This window comes from Procambarus clarkii, chromosome 66 (assembly GCF_040958095.1).
Source record: "Procambarus clarkii isolate CNS0578487 chromosome 66, FALCON_Pclarkii_2.0, whole genome shotgun sequence".
Taxonomy (NCBI): Eukaryota; Metazoa; Arthropoda; class Malacostraca; order Decapoda; family Cambaridae; genus Procambarus; species Procambarus clarkii.
In genome coordinates, this window is record NC_091215.1 from 19,411,691 (window position 1) to 19,433,427 (window position 21,737).

Consider the following 21,737-nt stretch of genomic DNA (forward strand, 5'->3'; position numbering starts at 1 on the left):
CTACCAGCTCCCAAACATCTGAGGGTTTCGGAGTTGGGGCAGGGTTTAGATGGTGGCGAGATTCAAGCGGTCTCGGGTTGCCCCATCCAGTTCGGCGACGGAGGCAGTCAAGTCTGATCCTCCAGCCGGGGTGTCGGGGTCTGACCAGCGGACCCCACTTTTCCCAGCTTTTCCGTTGGACTCTGTTTTTTCTTTTGGGGTGGAGGGTTTGGAGAGCTGCTCTGCCCTGGGTCCTGCTGTTGAAGATCCCTGGACTGGGGAGTTGACGACTTGAGGGGGGGGGGGGGCTTTGGGCCCCGTTTGACCCCACTTGGGTGTTGGTACCCCACGATGTGGGGCTGCTTGTTGCAGGGAGAGGGGTTTAATCTCCCCCCCCCCCCCACCCCCACTGTTGGAATTTGATATGGGTTCCGATCCTCTCCGGATTCCTCTGGGTTCTTCGGTCCCTTCCTTCCAGAGGTTTTCGGCTTCCCACATCCCGCCTAAGGAGGTTTGGGAGACCCTTGTGGCGTACCTCCTGCGTGACTTGGATTGAGCCTCGATAATGAACCCTTACGCATTTGAGTTTGGCTCTACTTTTTCTAATTGGCCGCGTTACGAGATCCCAGAGTCATCTTGGTTAGCAGACTGCCCTTTCTTTTCTTTGGGGGGGGGGTGTGGCATTTGTTCTGTCAGATCCGCACGCTTGAATGGTGGGAAATGGGGGGGGGGATTGGAGCACCTCAATGAGTGCTTATTTGCCCCCATTCCTCTTAGGGATATTGGCCAGGTGCAGCTTCATGTGCAGGTTCCCATCCTTCATGTGCAGCTACAAGGTGTCCCTTGTAGCTGAGGATTTGCATGCCTGGGGGCACTCGGCTTCAGTTTTGCATTTCTTTTCCCTGCTCGAGTTGTCTTCGAACTTGCTTGAGGAGGATGTAGAGGCACTGGTTTCTGGGCCAGTGTCTGGTGCTCTTTCCTCAGCGGCTGCCTTCTTGAAGTTATTTGCACCGATTCTGAAAAATGTGGTGTCTTTGTTTTTTGCTTCTCGTCTCACGTGCCAGCAGGCTGTGTTTACCTTACCTTGAAGTGTTTCTGGGGCTTGGCGTCCCTGCAGCCCGGTCGTCGACCAGGCGTCCTCGTTGCTGGACTGGTCAACCAGGTTGTTTGACACGGCTGCTCGCAGCCTGACGTATGAATCACAGCCTAGTTGATGAGGTATCCTTTGGAGGTGCTTATCCAGTTCTCTCTTGAACACTTAGGAGTCGATCAGTTATGTCCCTTATGTGAAGTGGAAGTGTGTTGAACAGCCTTGGGCCTCTGATGTTGATAATTCTCTCTCAGAGTACCTGTTGCACCTCTGCTTTTCAATGGGGGCATTCTGCACAGCCTGCCATGTCTCCTGGTCTCATGTGATGTTATTTCTGTGTGCAGGTTTGGGACCAGCCCCTCTAATATTTTCCACACATAAATTATTATGTATCTCTCCTGTCTGCGCTCACTCACTCCTTGCTCACTCCTTGGAATCTGCAGGGGGATGCACTCACTCCTTGGAATCTGCAGGGGGATGCACTCACTCCTTGGAATCTGCAGGGGGATGCACTCACTCCTTGGAATCTGCAGGGGGATGCACTCACTCCTTGGAATCTGCAGGGGGATGCACTCACTCCTTGGAATCTGCAGGGGGATGCACTCACTCCTTGGAATCTGCAGGGGGATGCACTCACTCCTTGGAATCTGCAGGGGGATGCACTCACTCCTTGGAATCCACGGGGTCCCTGGCTCTTAGGTTGTCACCCTTTTGTCCGTTGCTTGGTTGATTTGGCCGGGGGTGCATCATGTGTTGTGTCCGGTTGCAGCTCTTGGGCGCTGTTTTAATTACCTAAGTGTAGTTAAAGGATGAGAGCTACGCTCGTGGTGTCCTGTCTACCCAGCACTCTTTGTCTTATAACGCTTGGAAGCTACTGATAGTTTTGGCTTCCACCACATTCTCATTTAACTTGTTTCAACTGTCTACCACTCTGTTTGCGAAAGTGAATTTTCTTATATTTCTTCGACATCTTTGTTTAGTTAGTTTAAATCTATGACCTCTTGTTCTTGAAATTCCAGGTCTCTGGAAATCTTCCCTATCGATTTTGTCAATTCCTGTTACTATTTTGTACGTAGTGATCATATCACCTCTTTTTCTTCTGTCTTCTAGTTTTAGCATATTTAATGCCTCTAACCTCTCCTCGTAGCTCTTGTCCTTCAGTTCTGGGAGCCACTTAGTAGCATGTCTATGCACCTTTTCCAGTTTGTTCTGTGCGCCACGTCCTTGGTGGCCAGAGACGTGCTTGGCGTTGACCCGGTTTCCCTTTCTTCCATTTCGGGGCTCGGGTCTCCTAGATCATCTGCAGGGTTATTCGGTCCAGCCAGTCTGCGTTCTATCCTCATGCCCATGACGTTCGCAAATATGCTGCTTTAGCATATTTGTAATGGTAATGTGTCTTGGGCTGGTTGGACTTGGGCCGTGTTTGGTAATGTATCTTGGGCTGACATGTGCAGCTGTGCAGAGGGCAGTTGTGACATCATGCTTGTTTGCTTGTTTTCAGATTGAGAGTTCTGCATGATAGTTCTGTTTATGGTAGCAATTTTTAACCAGGTGGTGGTTGTTTTGGGACACCTTCCTTTCTGGATGCCTAACCCAGTCGATGGCATACATGGAATGCTTTCAACCACATGGGGGTTGCTATAGGCCATTGCTCATCGTACCTCTCTGAGGGACCCAGGTTCTGGCTTGTGATCCCCGGTAGGCATAGAACTCCAATTGGAATTGACTGATGCCACGGTCTAATAATACTTATCAGCCCAATTAGCTCTGGGGAGTCTCCAGTACTTACCCAGAAAGTGCTGTTTCATTACATTCAACGCTGGTTTTTTACTTGATTTGCCTAAAAAAAAAATCTACTTTGAGTCAAAATTTTTTTCCTTATGTCAGTTATGCAAATTATGAAAAGGTTACATTATTATGGTATGTTTTCCAAATTAATGGGGAATGACTCCTGTAAGTTAGTTTAGATGCCAAATGTGGGAATGTTACATCAAGACAGGTTGGTATTAACTAGTCTGTATGAGGCACAGTATTGTTCAGTACACACATCCAAAAGGTTCAGAGTTTTGTTAAATTGCTAACAAAAAAATTAAGTTAGAATGATATTGTACAAAAGATTTCAGAAACAATGTTTTAGAATGTGAAGTAATAAATATTTTTATAGCATGGATGATTTATTCAGCTGTTGATGAAGCTACTTAAACATTCTGAATTAAAATAAAAAAGAGGATAGTTAGTTAAATTTTATCACAAATACTGATCATGATATAGTAAATGTGGAAAAGCTAACATGAATGAGGCATCACTATTGTAGTTATATAAAAGATAACTACAATATAATTATTGTAGTTACAATACAATCTACAATAAACTACAGTATTGTAGGTAATTACAATAGTTATACTAAAGATAAGGTGTGAATGACCTTTTCTGGGATGGCTTCCCCTCTGTGTCTCCTTGAGCTACCTGCCCACCTAGGCACCTTGGGTACCCAACCCAACTTGTGCCTCAAAACTACTATGTCTCATTTTGTACATCTTGGTCCCCATTGTACAAATTACATAGTACTGTGAAGTGTTGCTTTCACAAATATCCATGTTTTTCTATGCATCGGTAAATTACGTGGGTTGCATGGGTTCGTATGTTTCTGGTTAGGTTGTATTTGTACATTGTGGCAAATCATGAGAACAGGCTGCACCACCAGTCTCTTAATGACTTAAAAGTGCCTACCAAGGACCAGAAGAAAACCCTGGTCCCTTAAGTACAGGCAAGGGGATTCTGAGGTTACAAAATTACCACAGCAATTGGAAGGAAAAAAACAGAAAGGTAGACTGCAGGAAAACAAGCAACTGCGTTAACTATTTCCAACACAGATGTGAACGATGTACACATGTCGTTTAGGTCCAACTGCTAATTAACAACAAGGGCTCTATGCTATTTGGCAGCCCCAGTGACCTGAGGATCCCTGCAAGCTAACAGTCATTCACATGCCAGCTGTTAATATTACTTCACTCCTTTGTGGGATTGGACTTCAGTTAGATTATGTAGGGGCCTGTGCTCGTTTGTTCTTTTTTAGGTTCGTGTTTTTTTGGCCAACCTGGTGTGTATGCCCCATTCTTTATGGCTGCCTTGGACCTGCCACTGCCCCCAAAGCTTCATCACAAAAAAGAAGGCAAAAGGGCAAAGCCAAGAACCCAACTAGAGGTATCAACAATAACCAAGGAGATTAGTCCTCAAAAGTGCCTCGGTGTAAGACATGTGAACATTGGCTGCTACAAACAGCCAGAAGATATCATGAAGTACCAGCTGGGGTCTCGAAGCTGAACTGTCTCTGCCCTAGGTAATCCCCCCCTGAAAAGCCCACTCAAACCCCAACCCATGGAAAATGCTGCCCCAATGCTTCAAAATGCTCTGGGGTCACCCAAGGATGGGGGGGGCAAAGCAGACAAGCATACACACATGGGGTGGCCTGGACCCTAATTGGGAATGACCAGAAATGAAGGGAGAGTGCAAGTGGCAAACAAATTTTCAGCACTTGGTGCCCTACATCGATGAAAACAGCGAGAGACTAAGGGTATATGAGCCTGAACAGGGCCACAAAAGCAACATAGCAAGCTCTGAACCTCAGTAGATGCCACCCACAAAATCTCGCACAAAAAAAAAGGGTGTTGCCAAAATTGGGGGAGGGGAGGCGAGGCATCCGCAAAAAACAAAATATCAGGGTTGACAAAAAATCACCAACTTGGTAAGGGGGAATTGGTGAAGACAGAAGGGCGACCAGCAGCAAACAACAAAGCTGAGAAACATTTAGAAAAGAAAGAACCTTCTCTGAAAATGACCTGCAGGGAAACTACTGGCACCCAACTTGAAAAAGAATGGAAGGGTTTTTCCAGGCACGGGAGTGAAATGCAAAAACTTAAAACAACCATCAACCTGGGAAAACTTGGTGAGGAGAGGCATAATTCTCTGCTGGAACTGGAACACACACACACAGCCTATGTGTGAAACATTAAATGAAAAGTTCCAAAGTGTGTTTGTACAAAATGAAATCTTCAGAGAACCAGACACAATAAGAATTCCAGAGAACAACATAGAGCGGATAGAGGTGTCTAGAGATGAAGTGGAAAATATGCTAAAGGAGCTCAGTAAGAACAAAGCAGCTGGCCCAGATGGCGTTTCACCATGGGTTCTGAGAGAATGTGCATCTGAGCTCAGCTTTCCACTTCACCTGATCTTTCAGGCATCCCTGTGTACAGGAATCGTAGCAGACGTGTGGAAACAGGCTAACATAGTTCCAATCTACAAAAGTGGCAGCAGGGAAGACCCCCTCAATTATAGACCTGTATCATTGACAAGTGTAATAGTGAAAGTATTGGAAAAACTAATCAAAACTAAATGGGTAGAACACCTGGAGAGAAATGATATAATATCAGACAGACAGTATGGTTTTCGATCTGGAAGATCCTGTGTATCGAATTTACTCAGTTTCTATGATCGAGCCACAGAGATATTACAGGAAAGAGATGGTTGGGTTGACTGCATCTATCTGGACCTAAAAAAGGCTTTTGACAGAGTTCTACAATAGAGGTTGTTCTGGAAACTGGAAAATATTGGAGGGGTGACAGGTAAGCTTCTAACATGGATGAAAAATTTTCTGACTGATAGAAAAATGAGGGCAGTAATCAGAGGCAATGTATCGGAATGGAGAAATGTCACAAGTGGAGTACCACAGGGTTCAGTTCTTGCACCAGTGATGTTTATTGTCTACATAAATGATCTACCAGTTGGTATACAGAATTATATGAACATGTTTGCTGATGATGCTAAGATAATAGGAAGGATAAGAAATTTAGATGATTGTCATGCCCTTCAAGAAGACCTGGACAAAATAAGTATATGGAGCACCACTTGGCAAATGGAATTTAATGTTAATAAATGCCATGTTATGGAATGTGGAATAGGAGAACATAGACCCCACACAACCTATATATTATGTGAGAAATCTTTAAAGAATTCTGATAAAGAAAGAGATCTAAGGGTGGTTCTAGATAGAAAACTATCACCTGAGGACCACATAAAGAATATTGTGCAAGGAGCCTATGCTATGCTTTCTAACTTCAGAATTGCTTTTAAATACATGGATGGCGATATACTAAAGAAATTGTTCATGACTTTTGTTAGGCCAAAGCTAGAATATGCAGCTGTTGTGTGGTGACCATATCTTAAGAAGCACATCAACAAACTGGAAAAGGTGCAAAGACATGCTACTAAGTGGCTCCCAGAACTGAAGGGCAAGAGCTACGAGGAGAGGTTAGAAGCATTAAATATGCCAAAACTAGAAGACTGAAGAAAAAGAGGTGATATGATCACTACGTACAAAATAGTACAGTAACAGGAATTGATAAAATCAACAGGGAAGATTTCCTGAGACCTGGAACTTCAAGAACAAGAGGTCATAGATTTAAACTAGCTAAACACAGATGCCGAAGAAATATAAGAAAATTCACCTTTGCAAATAGAGTGGTAGACGGTTGGAACAAGTTAAGTGAAAAGGTGGTGGAGGCCAAGACCGTCAGTAGTTTCAAAGCGTTATATGACAAAGAGTGCTGGGAAGACGGGACACCACGAGCGTAGCTCTCGTCCTGTAACTACACTTAGGTAATTACACCCCAAGAAAAAGAACATCACATTCATCCACAACCACTGCAACCTGCAGACATCCCAAAATACGTGCAGTATACAAGATAAAAGCCCCTCGAGAGAGGGAAACCCCAAGGGGCAGACTCTCAAACCCTCTCAGAAATGTACACCATGATCAGAGGTAAGAATTAATGCCAGCCATAACCAGAGTAGGTTATGGTGCTCACCTTTCCTGGGGTGTCCAGAGTTTTCACCCTGATTAGTTGTTGGTTCCCTCTAACGAGTAGTGTTTGATATATACGTAGTATTTGTTGTAACCGATTGTTACTTGAGATGGAGTCCTCTGTGCCCCCTAGTCCTCATTTGCACTTTCAAGTTTGAAGAGAGTCCACTGAGGTGTCATATATGAGAAGGTTTTGAATTCCTGTCTTCTTTTGAATTCAGGTTGGCTGCTTATTGGTTGCAGTATGACGTTTCTGATATGTCCTAGCTTGTGAGCATCCCTCTTTTCCTTGGGAGCCTGGAATAGCTTTTTCCATACCCGAATTGTCGAATGACCTACGGTGAGTGTGGTCTGTCAGGCATTTTTGGGTGGTGTTGGCTTTGGGCTGCTTCAGGCTTGCCTGTTTGCACTATCTTTGGCCAAGGATGTGGGTACATGGCAGCTGTGTTATGTTCCCTTCACTTTCTGGGCCTAATATTGTAGAGAATCACAGGACTCATGTGAGCTTGGCCGTGGTTTTCCATGTTGGGCTGTCATGGAGCGGTTCTCCAGTCAGCTTTATGGCAGCTTGGATGCCTTAGCTGGGTTGCCTGCAGTTGAATCTTTGTTGCCTACAGATGGGGCATGAAAAGCACTGCTGAACCCAGTGGATTCCATTGATTGAAAGAGACCAATGTTACAACCAATGGTGCCCACTGGGAAGTTGCCTACTCTTTTTTTTTTTTTCAAGTCTGTAGTGGACTTTTATTTTACTTGACTGTCGTGCTGGTCCATCATTTAGCTTATCCTTGTTTATTCTATCCTTTAATTTTTTGCCTCTTGTTTCCTGAGGATGTTGTGTCCGGTTCTTTCAGCTGCAGTGATGGCTTTTTCCACCACTCAAACAGGCACATAATCTAAGTAACAATGTATGGAATATGTTTGCAGTCTCTCAGGAGCAATCTCTCAGTTCCCTAGGAACAATGTCAGGAGCTTAAATTGCTTTTACACAAATGCAACAAGCTTAGTAAATCAAATCTGATGTACTTAACTATTAGTACTTGCCTATTGGTGTCTGTGGGTAAGTGAGGTTTAGCTCTTTATGCCCTGTTTACTAGTCTTGTACCCGTTGCGTTTTAGCCTAACTACAGTACTCTGAGTTTAAAAATTTTGTCGAATCGGGCCTTAAAAGTTGTGGATGCAGGTGGCTTCCACAACTTCCTCTGGTGGAGCATTCCACTTGTTAACTATCCATAGAGAGGTACAAATTCTTTCTTACGTCTCTTCGGCTCATTTGCGTTTCCAGCTTCCACCTGTGGCCTCTTGTCCTGCTTTCTCCCAGTCTGAAAAGGCTATCCTAGTCCACCTAATCTATTCCCCTCAGTATCTTATAAGTTATGCTCATATCCCCTCTGTTCATTCTATCCTCTAGGGTTGGGAGATTTAGTTCCATTAGCCTAAGTTTGTAGCTTTGCCCTCTTAGCTCTGGCATCAATATTGTTGCAAACCTTTGTACTTTTAAATTTTGGCTTTGTTTCACAAGGTGTGGATTCCATACATATGATTCATATTCCAATATTGGTCGAACAAATGTTGTGTAGATTGCTTTGGAGTCCTGATTCAGGTTCCTAAATGATGCTTTTATATTTCCCAGAATCCCATATGTGGCCAATGTTATCCTGTTTGTGTACCTCCAGTGTGAGTGTCAGAATTATATCCACTCCCAAAGCTTTCTTTCTGATTCCTGTAGTTGCCTTTCCCTAATGGTGTAGATGCCTTCTGGTCTCCTATCTTCCTCTTCCATCCTCATTACCTTACACCTGTCGGGATTGAATTCCAGCAACCATTTGTCTTGACTACTACTGGAGTTTGTCAAGGTCCTCCTATAACTTTCTGCAGTAATCTGTTCTCACATTCATCATCATAATAATAATATTAATAATGAACAAATCCACAAGGGCCTTGAAGAGGGTTAAAACCTATGCAATGGGTGTTCGCAGATGTGCTCTAGCAACTGTACCACGACAGGTAAAAGAATTGCAGCCTGGAGTGCTACTGCCCCCACCAAGGATCCCGAGGTTTTCACTGAAGCTTAACCGAGGTTTCACACAATTTCCCCATGCACTCGGGGCTCTTGTCAACCAAATAGTTCTACCTCTGACCTCTACCTCAATACATGCAGAACTATTTGGTTGACAGAGCCTGAGCCCAAGTCCCTAGAGAGAGCCTAGGTCTAGCCTATACAGTATACCAGATATTTGGGGTTGATCTGGGGCTGACAGTCCCCCATTTGGGGACTGTCAGCCTTAAAGATCTCAGTATACAGTATAGGCAAGACCACAATGTGTCTCATTGTGGTCTAACACCCAGGTACCTATTTTACTGCTAGGTAACAGGGGCATAGGGTGAAAGAAACTCTGCCCATTGTTTCTCGCCGGCGCCTGGGATCGAACCCAGGACCACAGGATCGCAAGTCCAGCGTGCTGTCCGTTCGGCCGACCGCCTCCTTTAGGATAGTATGGACCACCAGACCAATTGTGTGCAAACCAACGTTGCTGCTCCCAGTGACAAAAGGAAGAATCTCTTCAGTTCCGACAGTGAGGACATTTACCATTCTGTGACTAAAGCCAATAGGACGAACCATTCCATTAGGACCTATCAAGAAAAGACGACTCTACCAATAAATACTCTTACCTACCCAGACCACGAGGGTCCTGGTGGTACAGTCGGGTTCATTCTCGATGCACAATCGAGAATTCCGGGCGGGACAGAAATGGTTGGGCACATTTCCTTTCACCTAATGTCTCTGTTCACCTAGCAGTGAGTAGGTGCGCAGGAGGTAGTCAACTTGCTGTGGCGTTGCATCCTGGGCATAGTCAGTAATTCGGCCCATTTCCACGGTAAAAGCCAACCGTGTATGAATACACTCTGGCTTCCTGTCCCCCGACACAGTGAATTAGATCCCCACTGCCAGTAGTCAAGGTGCAGCATGCTGAGAGCAAGTCCTCGTATGCCACAGTAGTGGACCTTGAAGAAGAGTACCCCCAGCAAAGAGGGTACCCCAGATCAGAGTAAAGCCAAACCTCAGAGGCGAATATTTTCTGAAGCCCAAAGACAGAGACAGCTGTAACGATTCTTAGAATAACAGGAAATGCAATGAACTCAAGCCAGAGGACAAAATAAGGAATAATCATTGTCCTCCACTATCCTTGCAAATGGCCCTAGCTTATTTCGAAAAGCTGAATTAAGTGGCGTCAACAGAAAGATGCCAGGTAAAATCCACGAAGCAGGAAACCCGACAAGTCATTCTCACGGTATAAGGACGGATTCCAGAGAAGCTTGATCTAGACATTTGGGGCGTGTTCCAACACAGGCCTTACATCCCAGAGCCCGTCGAATGCTTCAGACGTCAGAGATTTGGACATCACAAGGACGGCTGCCAACGCCCTGTTAGGTGTGGAGTTTGCAGCCAGCCTCACGACACGAAGATAGGCCTTTATGCTAACCTCCCCGTTCAAGCTAAGTGACCAAATTGCTTCAAGGCACACTACGCCTGGAACTTAAGATGCTCCGAAAGGCTTAAAGGGATTCAAACGAACCCCTTCCCCCAAGTCAACGGCAGAGCAGAAGTCCCAACCAAAATATATACCAGCTCCCCTGGCCACAAAAACAGCGTGGAGCTTACCAAAACCAAACCACGTGGAGGGGGCACATATGGCCCTCCACCCACATATGGAGGGGGCACATAAGGCCCTCCACCCACATATGGAGGATGTGAAGGTCTCCGTCCAGGACGGAGGAATGGCTGGGGGCCACAAGCAAACAGGTCAACGTAATTGCCCACCCAATGCGTCCAGTAAGCACACTGGGGGATAATGAAGGCAAGAGTGTCAGAGTTTCCACTGATAAGGGCCAAAGAGTAGCCAGGCTCCAAACCAGCACAGTAGTAGGTAGTGCTCCCTCACAACCGGACACCCCGCTGGCCAATGCTTAAGGCCTTGGTCACAGAATTGGTCGAAAGTTTGCTGTCGAAACACGGTATCAAGCAAACCACAGAGACTAGAAAGACAATTGAGGACAAGCTCCAGAAATTCGAAAAAAACAATATACTTACCTTCAAGAACGCAGGGCAAGAAATGCTCCTAAAAACAGGTACTTCCAGTACCTGTCCAGTACTTCTGAAATCGACCTTGATGAGTCAGTTTCAAGTACACCACGAACCTCAACTCCAATTTCAACTTCTATGGCGAGTTCATCTGACTCCATGGATGCCACGGTAATATATACAAATTCCAACGACCTAGAGGACTAAAAATCCTGCCATGGACTGTGCAAGGGGTACGCACAAAGTTGCAACACTTGCAATGCATTACAGCAACTAAAGGCATATACATCCTGCTACTACAGGAGAGCTTGCTTCGAGACGGATTAGAACCGAAAATCTCAGGCTATCGAGGCTGCTTCCTTCCCTGGGTCAACAGACAATCCAGGGGATGTGCCATCTATGTGAAATGTGACTTGATCTCCAAGCCCATAACCAGCTCACCCGATTGTAGGCTGGTTATGAACACAACAGACTTGAAGTGTTTAATGTTTATAGGTCTCCACGTGCTGAAATGGATATTTCAGTGTTATTTGAACACGCCCCCTCCCCTCACCTCAAACACAATAATTTGTGGTGATTTTAATGCCCACATCGTTTGGCACTGGGCTCGAACACAACAGAAAATAAGCCGGCACTCACATAGCACATCCACTAGACCAGCTACCAGAAATTTAAATCCTAAACAAGAATGAACCTACCCACATCCAAGGAGGTAGATTAGACCTTACCTTCATTTCATCAACACTCAGAATTGTAGCAACATAGTTAGTTAAGCTCACACTTACAAACGACTACTATGGGGTCCAAATTGATCTAAAGTTGAATCTACCCACCCTACCAGCCTGGAACTTCGCTCTGGGGGCATGACTTCCCGATTTCCCCAAAAAATGCATTTAATGAAAACTGGTTCGATTTCAATCAAACTTTTTTGACGAGTTGTACATGAAAAGAGTTTCATCTGGCCCAAGTCTCAGCATCGTAGCATAAATAGGAAGGGAGAAAAAAATATTGAAATAGGTGTCAAAATTATTCCAAAATGGTCAAAAACGATTATCAAACACAAGTGTCAACTGAAATCATATCTATGACTCTTTGCTATCTCAATAGCATACATTAAAAAAATATTATAATTAGTTTTATTAGAAAAAAATTTAAGTTAATTTTTTTTTTTTTTTTTTTTTTATCGGACGATTTGCATGAAACTTATACACCTGACTGTACATAAGCCTATCTGTAAGGGTGCCAATTTTGGAGAAAACTGGTTAATGTCAACCTCAGCCACAGATGGCAGCACCTTAGACTTTATTATTTTCTTATGTATTTTCAACTAACATAAACGTTTGAATAACTTTTACATTTTTTATTCAATTTACATGAAACTTACACCTTATAAGTAAAGTGTATGTCTCTAAACTTTCAAGTTATCGTTTTTTCCTTAGTTCATTTATTGATTTTATAATAGCAATAAACATGACATATTTGCATAATTTTTGAGGGGAACTTTGAATATTTGTATTAGGAAAATTAAAGATGTTTTGGAAAATCCCCAACTAGAGCTCCTTTATTATATGCTAATGTGTCAGAAAAGTGTCACAGAATTATATCTGAAAGGTGTGTTGTTATATTCGAACTTGAAAATGTGTAAAATTCGTTGAAAAAAAAAATATATTTCTCACTTTCTATTTACGCTGCAGTACTGAAACTTGGAACAATTGCAGCGCTTTTCATATACAACTAGTGATTTTTTTTTTTGCAGGGATATATTGCTGCGCGGGCCCTAAGCCTCTGGCTGGCCCACTAAGTGTTGCTTGTTTCTGTTTTACTTGGGCGGAGTATGAGTATTTATTACTCGTATGGTCGCTTCAGTAAGATTTTGCCATATGTGTTTAACAACTTCTGCTCTGTTGAATCTAAGTTGAAACCTTAATGGGTTTGTACCTGTGCACTGTGTTAGATAATGTTCCAGTGGTCTGTCGGGCATTTCTCCACAGTGTTGACATTTCCTCTCATCTTCCGGAACCTGTAAGCCTATTTCCCATGCACATGGGTATCCAAGCCTGATGCGATGTAAGTGCACTTCTGTTGCTCTATTGCTCCCTTTCATCAAACTAAGTGGTTCGTAGTTGGTTGAATTCTTGTACCAACCCGCAGATCCTGATGTTGCAACTGCTGTGTTGTGGTCACTGTACATCTTTTGCATTGCTCTGTTTCTAATTACTTTCTTAATCTGTGATAGACTCTGTGGTATGTAAATATCTACATTTCTTCTCTTAGTTGCAAGTTTTGCAGCTTCGTCTGCAATGTCATTTCCTATTATTCCCACATGACTTGGCACCCAGTTGATAAGTACCCGTCGGCCTTGTCGTTTGAGTGTTTGCATTAATGACATGACATTGTGATCAGATGTATGTTATCACATATGTGTTCTTGTTGCAAGGTTTCAATGGCGGTTCTCGAATCTGTATGTATGATAACATGTTGTCGGTGTTGAGCAAGAGCATGTTCCAAAGCCTTTTGAATGGCTAGCATCTCTGTTTGTAAAGTCGAACACCCATTTGAGAGCCTCCAACTATTTACAGAGTTTCCTGCTTTAACTGCAGCTCCGGTTTCTTGTCCCTGCTGGTCTACTGATCCATCTGTGAAGTAAGTGAAGCTGTCGGATGCCATGTTTGCTTCTATATGCATCTGTGCAATGTTACGTAGCAGATGAGGATTTGTCTGGTTCTTTTTTCCTCCAATAACCATAATCTTAAAGTCTGCTGGCGGAGATTCCCAAGGGGCTTGCATAACAAAGTCTGCATGTATTTCGTCGACACTCTTCTCAGTGACTGTGTTTGTTATATCGAATGTATTGATGGTGTTTCTCGCACAATGGGTCCACCTGTTACTATTGGAGGCTCTTCTGTCCAGAGTTAGTGCTTCAGTGATTATATCTTTAAGTGAACTGATTCTAGGTCTAGTCAATATCTTGGTCAGCATGCACGCAGCGATCCCTTTTACCCTTATTTCAATCGACGTTAGCTTGGTTTCTAGTCTTAGGTTCAGTATTTTAGTCCATCTGGGAGCTCCTGTTATGATTCGCAATGCATCGTTTTGAATAACCTCAACGTTTGCCCACTGACCAGGAGAAAGAGTGAGTAAGGCAGGTGCTGCATAATCAACTAGGGAACGAACGGCGTGTATGTAAAACATTCTTAACACTTTGTCCTGCTCCTAGACGGGGCCCTGTGATTGCTCTCATTATATTTAGTCGTGATTTTGCTTTCTCCTTTAGATATTGAATTTACTTGTTGAATGTCATTTTAAAATCTATCCACACTCCGAGATACTGATATTGTGTAACCCACTGAAGGTTAATGTCTTGAATGCGTAGGTACCTGTCTGGAGTGTTGCCGCCTAGTCTCATTGCCTTAGACTTCTGTGCAGATATTTTTAGCCCTAAAACGCTGCATTCAGATGTTACTTTATCTAATGCACCTTGTGCTTTATTTAAAAGTGAAGGACCTGTAATGACTAATGCTATATCATCAGCATAGCTTAGCAATTTAACCCCTTCTGTAATTGTCATGGTAACAAGGTTTTCCATAAGGATGTTAAAAAGACTAGGACTGAGGACTCCTCCTTGTGGAGTCCCATTCTCATGCAAGTGGTAGTCCGACACTTGTCCTTGCAACTTTACTCTGACATACCTGTGACTGATATGAAGCTGTTCTTTCTGCAAATTGGAGAGCTAGTCTCTCAGCCTCCTGCAATTGTTAAATACCATTGGTTGACATTGAACAACTTTTCCAAAACCCAAGTAATGCCTCCTACATTGTATATAAATAAATAAATAAATAAATAAATAAATAAATAAATAAATAAATAAATAAATAAATAAATAAATGAGAAAGAGGAGAGGGCCAAGTATGCTGCCCTGTCGAACACCAAAGTTGATGGGTAAGGTGGGAGAAATGGAATCATTCACAGAAACATACTGGAGTCTGTCACTAAGGTAAGACTGAAGGTATCGGAGGGAGTGACATCTGACTCCATAATGATGTCATTTAAGAAGAAGGTTGTGGTGGCTGATAGTGACAAAAACCTTATGTAGGTCAGAGTCAAGGGTGCTGAGTCTGTCCTGACTGTGGGAGCAGTCTATAGAATTCCTAACACTGATGTGTCCGAATTCAACTCTAACCCTAGAAATCTAATACTAGATAGCAGACTGAACAAAAACCATCTAATTATTAAGAAGGTGCACTGTGGAGGGGGGGGGGGATTAAGAGAGTACATAGCAATGATGATTTTACATTCTTGTAAAGCCACTAGCACTCATATAACGTTTCGGGCAGGTCCTTATTCTTACAGATAATTTTAAGTAGGTAATTTCCAGCAAAATTTAAACAAAAATATTTACAAGTACATTGTAAGAAAATTTGACATAATACACGAAGATTAGATTAATACACAATAATGACAAAGATTAGTAGATACATAGGGTAAAATTTGAGTGTTATCAACTGGTTCATTGTAGCTGTAATTTTTTTTTTGTCAGTTTTGTCTGAAATCACCTATTTAAAATTATGTGTTAGATTAAGGACCTGCCCGAAACGCTATGTGCGTGCTAGTGGCTTTATTAGAATGTAAAATCATCATTGCTATGTACTCTCTTAACCCCCCACCACCCCACCCCACCGCAATGTACCTTCTTGTATATAAATAAATAAAGTTAGTTTAGTTCATTTATTATGCACCCCATACCCATCTTTTGGGATGTAGTGGAAAGGGTTACAGACGCACATAATGGGCTCAGGGACTGAACCCCACAATTCATTTAGCTAAGCAAGTTACAATCATGATGAGCTAGTTAGAAAATTCAGTATAAGTCGTCACATCAACAATGGGTTCGAGATCGACCACAAGTATTATTTTAAATAAATGAGAAAAAACATAATAACTATGTCTTTCTCGTCGATATTATGTTCTTATGTTGAACTAAGTTCAACATAACATAATATTGTATCAAATTTTGAGTTTATCATAATAACCACAATATAACTTGATGAAAGTGATTACACGGGCAACGTTGCATATCTTAAATACTAAAATTGGGGAAGTTATAATAATTCATGATTTTTATTATATTAAAAATAAAAAATACGAAAAACACTTGGATTAATTGTATTTCTTGTAGGCGAGAACAGTTGTGAACGCCAGCTAGCGCACAAGTACATGAGCGTCCAAAATACTTTTACATGTAGAGACAAGCGTGTGGCTTCTGATTTTGTTTGTATTAATTAATATTACATATTAGGCACTTAACCTTAATAATTATTATGGTATACAAGTATAATTATCACAATAAATGCAATAATAGTTTACCCAAAAATGGCCCATAGTCTAATGTTTTGTCCGTTCAATCATGTTTGAGGACATTCAGATATGTAGTGTTTACGCCGGCGAGCGACGTTCTTATGAAACCCGGATTATGTCTAACATTAAACTTTATTTAATAAATATATGCCTATTAAGTAGATCTTAACTGTTAATACCATTATGTTGGGGTTTTAATATTGAGCACGTATATATATATACGAAACGTACAAATTTTCTGTGGGAAATATATATATATATGTGTGGGATCCGTCATGTGTGTATTGTTCTAGTGTAGTATCCGGGGAGAAGGCGACCTCCTCTCAGCTGTTTGCGCCGCCGGACCAGCAACATGTTGCCTCACTTCATGCTAGTAAAACGGGTTTTAAAACCAACTGTGGCTTCACCCCTATACAATGCGCTGGCCAAGAGATGCTCTTCACATTTCACCTACTTCCCTGACACCGTGCCGGAATCCATGGGTAAGGGAGAGAGGGCAAGTGGTCCGCTATGGGTATGTTGCTATGGGGGTTATGCCCCGGGGTTTTTTGCCCTGGGGTCGTGTATATTGAAACTACATATATTCTAGGCTATATTAGCTTAGGTTAGGCTATATTAGCTTAGGTTAGGCTATATTAGCTTAGGTTAGGCTATATTAGCTTAGGTTAGGCTATATTAGCTTAGGTTAGGCTATATTTGCTTAGGTTAGGCTATATTAGCTTAGGTTAGGCTATATTTGCTTAGGTTAGGCTATATTTGCTTAGGTTAGGCTATATTAGTTTAGGTTAGGCTATATTTGCTTAGGTTAGGCTATATTAGCTTAGGTTAGGCTATATTAGCTTAGGTTAGGCTATATTTGCTTAGGTTAGGCTATATTAGCTTAGGTTAGGCTATATTAGCTTAGGTTAGGCTATATTTGCTTAGGTTAGGCTATATTAGCTTAGGTTAGGCTATATTAGCTTAGGTTAGGCTATATTTGCTTAGGTTAGGCTATATTTGCTTAGGTTAGGCTATATTAGCTTAGGTTAGGCTATATTAGCTTAGGTTAGGCTATATTAGCTTAGGTTAGGCTATATTAGCTTAGGTTAGGCTATATTTGCTTAGGTTAGGCTATATTTGCTTAGGTTAGGCTATATTAGCTTAGGTTAGGCTATATTAGCTTAGGTTAGGCTATATTTGCTTAGGTTAGGCTATATTAGCTTAAGTTAGGCTGTTGGTTTAGAACAAGAAGTACAAGAATTTGTACAAGAATGTAACAACTCTTGTATATACTTATCTCAAAAAAAAAAAAAGTTAGGTTGGTTTGGGTTAGGTTGGGTTGAGCTAGATTAGGTTAAGTAAGTTTCAAAATCTGCTGGTGAATCGTCTTGTGTACGATGCGACTTGTATCCCTTGACACCGGCTGCAGCTACAGCAAAGGGCCCTATGTATCCCATCGTTCGAGGGACAGGTAAAGAATCCTGATGGTACTGCAAGGAACCCTGTGGATGCATGCTGCACGGTCTTCACATTTGTGTGTGTTGCCTGTTTTAAGCATAACGTCGAATCATAGTACAGTATACTATATCAAAACTTGGGAAATCCTTCTTGAAATATAAGTCTCTTTGTGCCCTAGATGGTTTGGACACAGAATTTAATATGAATCAAATTCGACACAACTGAACCCAGCCTAAGCTAACACAGCCAAACCTAATGATATAGAAGTTATGATTATAAACCATTTTAACAGTTAATAGTTTGTGGAAATCCCTTGTTACAATTTGACCATACTGTATTCCTCTTGTGCTCGTCCGTGTCTTCTGTAGGTATGTTTCACACAGCTCTTTCTCTAATTTTTGTATTTATTTATATATACAAGAGTTCTTACATTCTTGTACAGCCACCAGCACGCATAGCATTTTGGGTAAGTCCTTAATCATAATACATTCCCCTGAATACAATCTGCCAAATCTTTTTTTTTTTTTTTTTTTTTTTTTTTACCCATTTTACTGTTGGGTAAACAGTGGCTACAGTTAAATCCTTCCCGGCCAGGATACGAACCCAGGACATAGCACAAGTGTTTTACCCCTACGCCACTGGGACTGCTAAGGTTTAAAACTATCTTGTGTATAAAGTAAGTTGCATGGCTACTATTGTGGTATAGCCTATACAGTAGAACCTCACGTAGCAAATGTCCCTCTTTACAAATTTTTCGGGTTACGAAATAAATTTTTTGGAAAATTTGAATCGGGTTATAAACTTTGCCTCGCCTTGCGACTTTGTTGATACACGTATGGGTCGATCGAGCGTGTGGTTCCTGGTGGCACGGGCGACTGCACTTCAATTTACCAGTGTCTCCCGCCTAGTGACGATCGCTCTTGAATTGTTTGTAAAGAATTTCTTTGTTTTTCTGCTTTTTTTGTTTTTGAACATTTATGTAATTATTTTATATCATGCCATGGGTCCAAGAGGTCAGTGGTAAGGTTCAACCTAAGAAAATAGTTGAATAGAGGCAGTAGAGGATGTCCCTTCCTCATTAAGAAAATGTGTGAAGTATGGGAAGAACTGCAGTTTTGTTGAAAAAACTCACCAAGATAAAGCTGTAGCAGGCCGTTGCATTGACCTTTTCAATGACAATGTGATGTCTTACTACAGATAAGTGTTAAAATGTAAAGAAAAACAAGCATCTTTAGACAGATTCTTAGTAAGACAAGCAAGCAGTGAACCACAACCAGATACTAGTAGTATGCTTGCAAAATGTAGGAGAGAGAGTACCCTAGAGAAGTCATCACTGCCTGATGTTATAATGGAAGGGGACTCCCCCTTCCAAACACTAATACCTCTCCTCCCTCATTCCTCACCGTTTTCCATACGCCAACATGAGCCATCAATAAGCTATAACTTGTACATACTACAGTACTTCTTCGCGATACAGCAGTTTGCATGAAGGTTTTCCTCCCGATGACTGCACGAGTGGTGATGTTGATAGATGCAGTACTTTCGGTGGCACATCAATGTTCAGAATTTGGCAGATGCTGGAAGTTACTGTATCGATGTCTTCTATTTGTGTGAGGATAATAAGAAATATACCTGTAGTACAAAATATTTGTGTGTACATACTATGTATGAAATGTATTTTGAAGTTAATATTTTTGAGAGTGCGGAATGGATTAATTCAATTTACATTATTTCTTATGGGAAAATTTGTTTTGGATTGCGAATTTTCGACCCGTCTTACCCTGCTTACGACTCGTCTCTGGGAATGGATTAAATTCGAAAACTAAGGTAGCTCAATTCAAATTGTTCCCCTTGATGGTGGCAGGAAGTCTGTCACATATATTGCAGTCCCTCTTGCTCTGTAATATCTAAAAAGGTGCCCTGGAGGTAAGCAAATGATTTTGTGCACATATAATAATATATAATTAATCATTTAAAACTGTTTATTTTTGTTTGTTAGGCTGGGCTGGGCTGGATTGAGTTTTTTTTAGTTAGGTTTAAAAAAAAAAAAGATTTGTAATGCTCTAGAATGACATCTTTTGACCCTTTTTGAACCCTATGCTTCTAGCCAAGGGAGAGATTGTCCATGCAGTCAACCAACAAATTACTGGAAAGATCCGATGGTGTTTAACCAAGTGAGTTACTTCAGATTCAACACTGAGTGGTGCCACTAGTCACTTTAAATTGGGGGTATTCCTAGAGTATTCCTGAAATGGGGTTCTGAATAGTTTTCTACTTAAGTCTGGCCTGGGGCCAGGCCTGATATAATAACTTGGTCCAACAAGTTGAGTACAATGGGGCCTTGACTTACGATGCTAATCCATTCCCAGAGACAGATCGTAAGTCGAAATATCATATGTCGAAGCGATTTTTCCCATAAGAAATAATGGGATTTGAATTAATTCGTTCCCCACCCTCCAAAATATTAACATACAAATACATTTTATACTGAATACAATGTTTTTTCTAACTTCAATACAGTACCTAAGTTTATCTTACCTTTATGGAGGGCTCTTGATGGCATATGGAAGATGGTGATGAGGGAGGAGGAGGAGAGTTGTTACTGTTTGGAAGGGAAGTCCCCTTCCATTATCACATCAAGCAGTGATGTTTTCTCTGGGGTACTCTCTCTCCTACGTTTTGCCTGAATAGCACTAGGACCTGGTTGTGGTTCAGTGCTCGTTTGTCTCACTACAAATTTGTCAAGAGACATTTGTTTTTCCCTTTGTTTTAATATTTGTCTGTAATGAAGCATCACTTTAGCACCCATAATGTCCTTTCTCTTAGCCAGTATGGTGGATATCGTTGACTGAGATTTGTTGTACTGCCTAGCCAGTCCAACAACCCGCACACCATCTTCATGTTTACGAATGATCTCTTGTTTCTGCTCTATGGTCATCCTTACATGGGATCTCATATGTTGAGCCTTGCCACTGACTTTCCTGGGACTCATGGCGTGATATATAATAATTACTTTAATGTTCAAAATGCAAAAAATCACCACAGAAGCGAAATTTCTTGTAGGCGGGATCGTCACTAAGCGGGTAGCTGTAGTATACTGAGGCAGGTCAGCCGCATGACCGGGAACCACGAGCTCGGTTGACCCGAACGTGTACCAACAAATATCGTAAGTCGACGACACCATCGGATATCGAGTCGCATTTTTCAATGAAATTTACATCGTAACTCGAAATTATAGTAAGTAGGGGCATTCGTAAGTCGAGGTGCCACTGTAGTTAGTTTGCAACCAATTGGACCCAATTTTGATTTTCAGGCACGTTTCCTTAAAACTGATGCCTCTGTTCACCTAGCAGTAAATAATTATCTGGGAGACAGAGCAATACATCTTATGTCAGAACTACATTGTCCCATTAATTGTTGGGACAATGTTCATATTGTCCCAATTGTTTTTGCTCTCCCACAGCTCCTTTTAAATCATGTCCCTCGATGAAACCTTCAGTGTATCCGACTCCTTTGATGTCACTTGTCTTGTGTCTTTCTACGCTTGTACTGTATTGGCTTCCTGAATGATATCTAGGACCTTTTAAATATTTTGTAACAGTGCTTTATATATAGCCTTCCAGTTTTTAACATTTTATTTTCGTGATTCCATATATGAGAGATAGATCAGCTACTGTAAAAATTATGTACTGTAATAAATGATATACAGTAATATGATGTCACATTCTTCTATGCATACCCATTTTGTTTTAATTGTAAATGCACGGCTTCGGAGCCTCGTAGCCTGGTGGATAGCGCGCAGGACTCGTAATTCTGTGGCGCGGATTTGATTCCCGCACGAGGCAGAAACAAATGGGCAAAGTTTCTTTCACCCTAAATGCCCCTGTTACCTAGCAGTAAATAGGTACCTGGGAGTTAGTCAGCTGTCA

At 41.9% G+C, this 21,737-nt stretch overlaps 1 protein-coding gene across 1 annotated transcript in view; it reads left to right on the forward strand.

Annotated features, from left to right (window-relative positions):
• Nucleotides 1-16,646: 16,646 nt before the first annotated feature.
• Nucleotides 16,647-21,737, forward strand: part of BckdhB (Branched chain keto acid dehydrogenase E1 subunit beta) — a 48,278-nt gene continuing 43,187 nt past the window's right edge. Inside the window, exon 1 of the mRNA XM_045760098.2 lies at nt 16,647-16,853. Within this exon, the coding sequence (XP_045616054.1) occupies nt 16,724-16,853 (130 nt within the window). The 5' untranslated portion in view covers nt 16,647-16,723. The remainder of the gene's footprint in view (nt 16,854-21,737) is intronic.